The sequence below is a fragment of the Elephantulus edwardii genome, unplaced genomic scaffold (assembly GCF_000299155.1).
Source record: "Elephantulus edwardii isolate Elephantulus edwardi_28Jun2011 unplaced genomic scaffold, EleEdw1.0 scaffold00129, whole genome shotgun sequence".
NCBI classification, from domain to species: domain Eukaryota; kingdom Metazoa; phylum Chordata; class Mammalia; order Macroscelidea; family Macroscelididae; genus Elephantulus; species Elephantulus edwardii.
In genome coordinates this window covers 3,044,479-3,054,014 of record NW_006399879.1, presented here as the reverse complement: position 1 = coordinate 3,054,014, position 9,536 = coordinate 3,044,479, and the positions used below count along the sequence as shown (strand labels likewise).

General features: G+C 62.4%; 2 protein-coding genes across 2 annotated transcripts in view; one reads left to right on the top strand and one right to left on the bottom strand.

Moving 5' to 3' along the window:
* DGKQ (diacylglycerol kinase, theta 110kDa) overlaps positions 1-1,520 on the top strand; it is a 28,476-nt gene extending 26,956 nt beyond the window's left edge. The window contains exons 35-39 of the mRNA XM_006893644.1: positions 1-148; positions 288-399; positions 485-637; positions 847-947; positions 1,268-1,520. Coding sequence (XP_006893706.1) covers positions 1-148; positions 288-399; positions 485-637; positions 847-947; positions 1,268-1,520 — 767 coding nt within the window. The remainder of the gene's footprint in view (positions 149-287; positions 400-484; positions 638-846; positions 948-1,267) is intronic.
* A 1,549-nt stretch (positions 1,521-3,069) lies between these two features.
* TMEM175 (transmembrane protein 175) overlaps positions 3,070-9,536 on the bottom strand; it is a 23,843-nt gene continuing 17,376 nt past the window's right edge. Inside the window, exons 6-8 of the mRNA XM_006893592.1 lie at positions 5,583-5,661; positions 5,169-5,304; positions 3,070-3,736 (exon numbers count right to left, since the gene is read on the bottom strand). Of these exons, the coding sequence (XP_006893654.1) occupies positions 3,070-3,736; positions 5,169-5,304; positions 5,583-5,661 (882 nt within the window). The remainder of the gene's footprint in view (positions 3,737-5,168; positions 5,305-5,582; positions 5,662-9,536) is intronic.

Genomic DNA, 9,536 nt, shown 5'->3' with positions numbered 1-9,536 from the left:
GGTTCCACAACAAGGGCGTGTACGTGCGGGTGGGGCTGCAGAAGATCAGCCAGTCGCGCAGTTTGCACAAGGAGATCCGGCTGCAGGTGGAGCAGCGGGAGGTGGAGCTGCCCAGCATCGAGGGGCTCATCTTCATCAACATCCCCAGGTGCGCAGGGTGGGGTACCCTCGGGGGCCCGCCAGCCCGTGGGGTCTGTCTGGTCCGTGCTGGTTCTTACAGCGTGGCCAAGGGCGAGGCTCTGGCTGTTTCCGTCCGCCCACACGCTGGCCTCTGTCACCGTGCACAGCTGGGGCTCAGGGGCCGACCTGTGGGGCTCGGACAGCGATGGGCGGTTTGAGAAGCCACGCATAGACGACGGATTGCTGGAGGTGGTCGGGGTGACAGGCGTCGTGCACATGGTGAGCGTCCAGGCGGGCGGATGGGCCCCTCGCTGCTGCAGCCCCGTGGCCTGGCTGACTTCAGCTCACCCCTCCCATCCTCCAGGGCCAGGTCCAGGGCGGCCTCCGGTCTGGCATCCGCATCGCACAGGGCTCGTACTTCCGGGTCACGCTCCTCAAGGCGACCCCAGTGCAGGTTGACGGGGAACCCTGGGTCCAGGCCCCTGGCCACATTATCATCTCGGCTGCGGGCCCCAAGGTATGTTAGGGGTGGTGGCTGAGGCTGGGCGGGCTGGGCATTATGAGAGTGACTGGAGGTGACCTGGGAGGGTGTGAGGACAGGTATGGGGGGTGGGTTCTGCTGGGCACCAACTCTCAGTAGACCCTTGGGCTTCAGGCTGCAAGTGGGCAGCCTCATTCCGGGAATGGTTGGCCTCCCAGGCCACTCTGACAGCCTGCCTGTGACAGGTGCACATGCTGAAGAAGTCCAAGCAGAAGCCCAGGAAGGCTGGAGGTGTCCCCAAGGAGGCCCGAGTGGATGGGACACCTGCCCTGGAGCGTGATGCCAAGTAGGCAGCGGAGGGGGCCGAGGGGCAGGGCAGCACCCTGCCCCCGTCCTGTCCACCTCGAGTGCAGTCTCGCCCTGACCGTTCCTGCTGGGCCCGCGTCCCCGGGGCTGGCCCTGACCTGGCCTTATTCTGTGCTGTGTCTGTGAAGGCACGGCTGGGCAGGTGACGGGTGTGTCCTTTGCTCCAGCACCAGTGGGGTGGCCATGAGACTCTGCCAAGTTGTTGAGGGTGCAGCCTGCCTGCTGGCTGAGGGTCCGTGGGACTGACCTGCGGATCTGTTGTGAGACACAGGACCCCCCGCTGGCCTCCGTGCCCCACAGGATGCAGCCAGCGGCAAGATTTACATGTACCTGCTGGGTCCTGGGACACCCTGGGCATGCACCTCAACAGCCCCTGCAGCTCAGCACAGATGAGCTGCACCCCCACGCCTTTTCACCCGAGCGTGGCCCTCTGCCTCCTGACTGGGCTGTGGTGGGCTCTAGGGAAGGGCCCCTCATCCCCACACAGCAGGGTATCGGAGGTCCTGCACTGGCCCCTGGTGGAACCTGTCCTGCTATTCACCAGCCCTCATAGGCAGGTGGCATCTGGGTTGTATCTGAGAAGTTGGGGAGCCACCTTGCCAGCAGGGGACAGTGTGGGGTCAGGGAAAGGTGTGTGCAGGCCCAGGTCTCCCCCTGCTGGGTCATGCAGCCAGGCAGGTAGAAGGGCCCCTCCTCTGTCTGGCGTGAAGGGACCACGCTGAGGGGTCAAGGAACAGCTTTACTCATCAGTCCACGTCAAGCACTTTAATGCCCATTTGTCAGCTGCATGGCCGCCCTTCGCGTCCTGGCACCTCATGCCCCAGCTGTGAGGGGTGTTCTGCGCCTCCCTCGGAGAGAAGACAAGTGATGGACAGGACAGGACTTCTTCCTGGAAGCCCGGGACCCCGGTCCCCAGGATGGATGGATGTAGTCACACCTGCAGAGGTGTCTCTAGGGGACCTCCCCGGAGGGGCCCATCTGGCAATCCCTCCGCCGCCAGGCTGGGCTCTGGCCGAGGAGGCAGCTGTCGGGACTGTCCTCGCCATCCTTGACCTCAGTGGTGGCTCAGGGGTGCCCAGCTGGCCTGCAGCCACCACACCCCCTCCATGCTTCTGCCAAAGCTGCCCGCGTGCACCGGGACCCCACTCGGTGCAGCCGCCCGTGTGCCTCTGTGCAAACGTGCACGCGCCTCGATGCCCGTGGTGTGAGCGTCTCGTGCCAGCTGTGGTGTCTGGTCTGTGGGCTGTTCCTAAATCATGGTTCTGGTGGGCTGTGCTTCTGTGTTTGCCTGTCTGTCTCTGTGCCTGGCGGCGGCCCCGCCCCACCATATTGCACTGACCAAATCCTGTTTTGTGTAATTTATAGCTTCCTGAATGTAATGATAATTTATATCCGTGACCAATACAGTGCTGGCCATTGCTGTCCCCTGGGTCTCCCTGTCTCTGTGTGACTCTGGAGCTGCTGGGTGTTTGGGATCAACTGAGGGTCCGGAGCCCTGGACCCCACCTGTCCCTGGAGCTCTGCATCTGGGGAGGGTGGGCCACTGGGCACGGCGCCTCAGAGACAGCCAGCATCAAGGGCCCCTGCCCCGCTCCCCTGCCTGAGCCTGCAGCCTCCGGGACACTGCCCACGGTCCAGGTAGAAGCACTGGGCTGCAGAGAAGGGGTGGTCAGCCACAGTGGAACTGTCCCTGGGGAGCAGAGGCTCGGTCCACATCAGATCACCCACCACAGCTGAGGCTGTCCGGCTAGGCCACACCCTTTTACCCGGCCATGCCACTCCTCAACCTGGCGCCTGCTCATTGTTCACAGTAAGACAATCACGTTGGCAACATAAACCAGATACATAAACACGACAGGAAAACCCAAGGTTCCCATGACGTTGGTGTCTGAGCTGGGCGGTGACTGGAAGGTTCCACACTATAGCAGACCGACCCCAACACCGAGCCCCCTGGCCTGGCTGCCCTCATCCTTCCACATCACCCTCAGGCTGCAGCAGTGGGCAGGTGGGAGGGCAGCGACCAGGTCAGGAGCCGGCGTGCGCCCTGCAGCAGGGGTCGAGGACGGAGTGGCAGCCGCCCCCGGGAACGTTGCTCTGGGCGGCTAGCAGGGCGCGGGCAGGAGCTGGGCCTGCGCGTCACCCGGCTCGCAGGGTGCCAGGCCCGCCGGCCGCACCAGGCCCCTCACGGCCCGCAGGCCGGCCAGCGCCAGGCGCAGCAACAGGCGCAGCAGCAGGAAGGCGAAGGGCACGGCCACCTGCATGAGGTGGAAGATGGCCGTGCTGAAGCGGCGCAGGAAGCAGGTGGAGGCGAAGGCCAGCAGGCTGGCGCACGGGTACAGCGCCAGCTTGGCGAACATGAGCGCGTGCTCGCGGCCGCCGAAGCGTGCCGACGGCTGCAGGGCCTCGCGCTCCCGCAGCAGCGCCACGGTCCACATGGCGAAGGGGAAGACGCTGGCGAAGAAGATGATGACGCAGCTGACGCGGATGCTCTCCAGCTCCTCGCGCGGCTGCTGCGCCAGCGCCGACGTCTGCTGGTAGGCCAGCGGCAGGCCGCCCACGAAGGCCAGCGCCAGCGTGTTGAGCAGGCCCATGGCGCGCGTGGCCCGGCGCACGTGCAGGAAGAGCGAGTGGTGCACGAACCAGAGCAGGCCCACCGTGGCGAAGGAGCCGAAGTAGGCCAGGAAGTGCGGCCCGTAGGTGGCCAGGGCCGCCACCAGGCTGCCCCCGAAGCGCTCCTCCACGTCCTTGGGCTCTGGGACGTTGTCCTCACTGGGGACAGCAAACAGGGAGCATGGGTGAGGGCCTGGCCAAGGGGGTGGGGGGTCCCTGTTCACCCACAGCCTGCTGCCTCCAGATGGCAGGTCCAGGGAGCTCTCTGGGCCCCAAATCCTCGGGGAAGCCGCACACACGAATCCCTGAGCCTCGGAGGGTGTTGTGACCAAGCACGGCACTGCCGGCCAGTGTCCACCTGCAGGGACCTCGGACCTAACTGCCTAGTCCTGGGGATGGGGCTACAGCCACCTCCCTGGGACAGTGCGGCCTGGAGCACCTACCCGGCCCCATGTGGCATCCAGGTCTACTACACCTGTGCACTTATGTGCACCCACCGAGCGGATGAAGACTGTGGGGTCTATGGCTGGGCTGCCTGGGACCCTGGCACCTGCCTGAGGGTGTGGCACCCTACGGAGCCCAGGGATAGATAGGCTGCAGGGAACCCAGGGGCATTGGGACACCTGAGGCCTATAGCTCAGGACAAAGGGGCTATGGGTGGGGGTGCTATCTGAGGAGGGGCAGTGGAAACACCGCACCCAAGTGGGAGGCCTCAGGCAGCCTCTTGGGGCACAAAAGAGAAATGTGGCACAGTGGGAGGTTGGGGGGCAGACCCAGTGGGAGCAGCCTCCCTCCTCCACCCAGGCTCTGTTGTGGGGTGAGGGGAGACCAGAACCCCAGAGTCCCTAACCAGGGGCAGGCCATTCAAGGAGAGGACCTGAGTGTGATTCTTGCCATAGATCCTTCTGGAATGTTCTGTAGGCCCAGACCTTAAAGATCCAGTGCCAGTGAAGAAGTACTTTTCATATAAAAAACTTGACAAATCACAGAGAAAAAGCTGTGGATAATCAGGGCCTCAGTCTGTAGTCAGCACGACAGGATCAGACACTAACTGGTCAGCTCCCAGAACCACGCCGGGGGCTGTGCTGACTCCCTGCAGGACAGAGGACGGTCCCCCCAGGTTGCCCTCTGGTTGGGGTGGGGAGCAGGCTGGCTTATCCCCTCTGATGGGTAAGGAGTCCCCAGTCAGAACCCCTCAGACCCAGATGTGTGGGGAAATGGTCAGGGGTGAGAGGAAGAAGGGCAGGCAGGACACTTGGGAAGGTGGAGGGCAGACCTTTTAGAAAACGTCGCAGTGACCACCATTGGGGAGTCATCGGGCGGGGATGCCGTGCGGGGGTGGGGGGAAGCTGGCTCTGAAGACAGTACTCAGAAGGTGTGGAGCCTGGGGCGCAGCTCTGGGAAGAGGGGGGAGATGGGGTATCTCTATGCATCACACCCACCTGCTACCCACCCGGGGAGCCTGGACACCCACTGTGTACATGGGCGCCGTCTCCTGGGCGAGGGGAGGCTCCTCCTGTGGACGGATGGGCTTGGGCTCTGGCCAGGCGAGTGGGCTGTGGGTGGGCTCTGGGGGCACCCCGGGTCTTACCAGATGTCCAGGATGAGGAGCGTGGCCACTATGGCATAGACGCCGTCACTGAAGGCCTCCACGCGCTCCTTGCTGAGGGGCTCATGTAGGTCGAAGGTGAAGAACTCCAAGGTCTGGACAGGGGGCTCCCCTGGACCTGTAAGGGGTAGGGAGTGACCCACCTGCATGGGGCTGGATGGCTGCTCTGTCCTCCTCCCCGAGGGTCCTGCACCCCAGGGCTCCCAGACGTGTGGGTGGGGACACCCAGCCTCTCCTCAGCCAAGTTCACATTTGAAGGCCCGGCAGAGGTGCCTATGGCCCTGAGCCTGATGCCGTCCCCACACAGGGGACCAGCGGGCCGGCCTCTGCCTCCATCTGAACCCCCGCCCCGTGTTGGTCGCTCACAGACCCCCGCCGGGGGAGGTGGGGACGTACCCATGACTCTGTCCTTGCACCAGCTGGCGGCCTTGCTGATGTAGGGCAGGAAGATGACCGTCGCCATCAGCAGGTACGACTGTGTGGACAAGAGGGTGCGTCACCGGGCAGGTCCCAGTGCCCACCCAGCCCAAGCGGTATCCCCCCTGGAGCGCACTAGGAACCCCACCCAATACACGGTGCTTGGGAGGGGGGACAACTCAAGCAGTGAGGTGGGAGAGCCCTCCTTCTCGACTGGCACGCGCCCAGGGAGCGGAGAACCTCTGCAAACCGGGTTCGTGTGGTGCTGTGTACCGCTGAGCTCGTGCTGACTCAGGCCTGACCCCCCAGCGGGTTGTCAGAGGCTGTAAATCGCACGGGAGATGACCCATTCTCCTCTTCAGCGGCAGCTGGTGGATTCAAACTGTGCGCCTTTGGGTTGGCAGCACAGCTCCTTCCCAGTGGGCCACCAGAGCTTCCTCGTGTAGAAGGCTGATGAGGCCCGTTGTCATGTGACTCACATGTCAGGTAGGACCACGACCTGGAGGGCTTCCACGGCTGACCTTTCAGAGGCAGCCAGCCATGCCTTTGTGCCTAGGCACCTCTAGGGGCCTCAAACCACTAACCTTTCCGTTCTCAGCCGAGAATGCTCACTGTTTGCACCACCCAGGGGTTCTGACGGGCCTGGTGGTGCTCGAGTTTCTAGAACTGGCACTGACCGTGGGGGTGGCACAGGACATCGGTCAGTGGTTCCCAGGGTCACTACAAGTCACAGTCGACTCAATGGCACCTGGCTAGAACCACCACCATGCAACAGCAGCCAGGCAGACTCCCTAAAGGAAAAGCAGGCCAAGGGCGTGGAGGGACCCTTCTCCAAACAAGATGCACAGACGGCCAGCCAGGACATGGAAAGGTGTGCGATAGCACTGGCCATTACACTCAGAAAAACCAAACTACTGCCTTCAGACCAAAAAGATTCCGACTGCCGGACCATGGTGGGCAGAGCAGACGTGCCCGCGGGCTGCCCACAGCGGGGTCCGCACAGAGCAGGCTGTGGGTGAGTCTTCCTCCAGTCCTGACACCATGTTCTTCACAGAGTCCAGCTTCTCAAGTGATGTGCTGAGCACAGAGACCGAGTCGGTGTGGAGAGAGGACACCCACACACACACACACAAACCCCGCTCCTGATTTACCTCACGCTGTGCCCCTCGTTCTGGGCGCACAGCTGCCTCGGTCTCGGGCACAACCTTGCTCGCAGAAAGTGAAAACCACTTGCAGCACTTACTGAACAGGAGCCTTCGGGATGAATTACATCTCAGCTTCCAGAAAACAAAGCGCCTCACGGCTGGACCGACACGTGGCATCACAACCGATGGAGAGTAGATTCAAGTTGTCAACAGTTTCATTTTACTCAGATCCACAGTCAGCACATGTTGTTGGCAGCAGTCATGAAGTCAAAAGCTCTGCTGCACTGAGAAGATCTGCCGTCGAGGACCTTTCCAAAGTGTGAAAGAGCAACAGTGCCACTGTACAGACTAAGGTGAGTCTGATCCAAGCCATGCTATTGTCCATCGCTTCCTGTGTTTCTGAGAGTTGGACAATGAATAAAGAAGACCCAAGAATCGGTGTCCTTGGACTGTGATGCTGGAGAAGAGGACTGTCTTGTGGATGGTCCAAGGAGCCAACAGGTCGGTCTTGGAGAAAGTGTGCCTGGTTTCTCTTGAGGCCCCTCAACTGATTGGCACCAAGGCGGAACCGAGTAGCCGACCCTGCTGTGGGTCTTCAGAGGCTGTGAAACCTCAGTGAAGGTGGTTTCCTACCTTCCTCACAAGAAGCAGGTGAAGGATCCGAACCCCCTGCCTCTGGGTTGACAGCACCTCTCCACCCAGCGGGCCCCCTGAACTCCCACCATAAAGGCGAGGGTGGTCAGCTGTCACCTCACATGGTCCGGGCACTGTGTCAGGAGGGGTCAGGGCCTGGAGAAGGGCCTCGTGCTGGGAACGGTGGAGGGACAGCACAAGGGAAGACCCTCAATGAGATGTACTGACAGTGACCGTGACAATGGGCTTGTCCGAGATGCGAGGGCAGCAGACAGGACAAGGCTTCCGTCGTACACAGGGTCGCAGTGAGTCGCGGCTGACTCCATGGCACCGAGTAACCACCACTCACAGCCTTCACGAAGCACACGGCCCGCCTCTTCCCTGGCAGTGTAGTGGCGGCCACGTTTCAACTGTCCACATTTGGCCAGCAGCTCAGTGCTTGACCACGGAGCCACCGGGACTCCTCCAGGTGACACCCACACCACCCTGGACCTGCTGCTGTTAATCACAACGCAGGGTGACCCTGTAAGGCAGAGCCGGCGGCCCTGACGGTGGACATCTCTACGGGAGCAGGGCCAGCTGGTGGAGCCAAAGTGGCAACTGGGGGTGGCGGCAGAGGGCTTTACCCACCAGGCCGCCAGGCGCCTGCACCAGCCGCTCGGGGAGGAGGACGCAAAACCACAGCAGGGCCCCTCCTCCACGTGTGCCTGCAAGGAGGGTCTGGCCCTCTGGGATGTAACAAACTCTAACCAAACCAAACCCGCCACATGGCGGTACCAGGCAGGCTGGGTGTCACGGAGAGCCAAGGACAGCGGTGTTGGGGTGTCACAGAGGGTGACTGCATCATCTGGACTGTGAAGGGACACAGCTCATGCAGACGTCAGCTGTTCCCTCTGGAATCGGGTCAGGATGACAACAGGGCCTGTCAGGTCACCTCCAGGGATCTGCCGAGGGGCCCAGAGACAGAGACCCAGAGCCCCCTATGCCAGTGTCCACTGTGGCCCACTGTGGGGCCACCCAAGTCCAGGCTGGCAGCAGTTCCTGGTCACCTCTGCAGTGGTGGCAGGCAGCCCTGGGGGAGCATCCTGGAATGACCCCCTCGGGGTCAGGGGTGAGGACTCAAAGACCCCAAAAGACTTCTCTCTGACAGCCTGGCTAAGGCGCGCCCAGCAACGACCCCCAGCAGCCTTCGTGTGTGCTGCAGGTCCCCCAGATGACAGAGCCGAGGCGAGACCGCTCTGGGCTGGACGTCCTGCGTGGGAACCCCACATGCGTGTCCTCCACTTTGCAGGGCTCACATGGCAGACTTCCACTGCAGTCACTAAGTGTGGCAGAATATACCCCCCATTGCAGCGGCCCCCCAATGCTGGGCCCAGGGACCAAAGCTCCCCCGCCAAAAGCTGGACTTCTCGTCCATGTCTGCGCCCCTTCTCTGGGACATTCCTTCCTCTCACCCCCCTTCTTTCTTGGTGGCTACTCTTCCGGCCGTGTTTCTGGGACCTGCTGACTAACCATCACTCCCTGGGCTGACCTGTGATGGGCACTGCTACATCTGTGGCCCCCTCGGCCACCCCCCATTGGGTGTCCCCCCTGGTGTTTGTGCACGTGCTGCGGTGAGCACTGACCGTGTGGTGTGTCCATCCTGTGGGGGTGGTGTGCATGTGTGTGAGGGCGCCCGTCCACTCAGGCGCACCTGTGCTGTGCTGACAGCAGGCAGCCGCATGGTGTGAGCTCTGGCCGTGTGGTGTGTCCATTGGGGGAGCATGTGTGTGAGGGTGCCCATCCACTCAGGTGTGCCCATGCTGTGCTGACCGCCGTGCGGTGTCCTGTCCCGTCTCTCTCTCTCTCTCTCTCTCACACACACACACACACACTCGTCACAGCCCGCCATGTGGTGTCCTGTCCTGTGAGACACACACACACACACACTCTCTCGTCACAGCCCGCTGTGCGGTGTCTTGTCCTGTGACACACACACACACACGTCACTGCCCGCCGTGCAGTGTCCTGTCCCGTCTCACACGTGCACACACACACACACACACACACACACACACACACACACTCTCTCTCTCGTCACAGCCCGCCATGCGGTGTCCTGTCCTGTGACACGCACGCGTCACTGCCCACCATGCGGTGTCCTGTCCCGTGACAC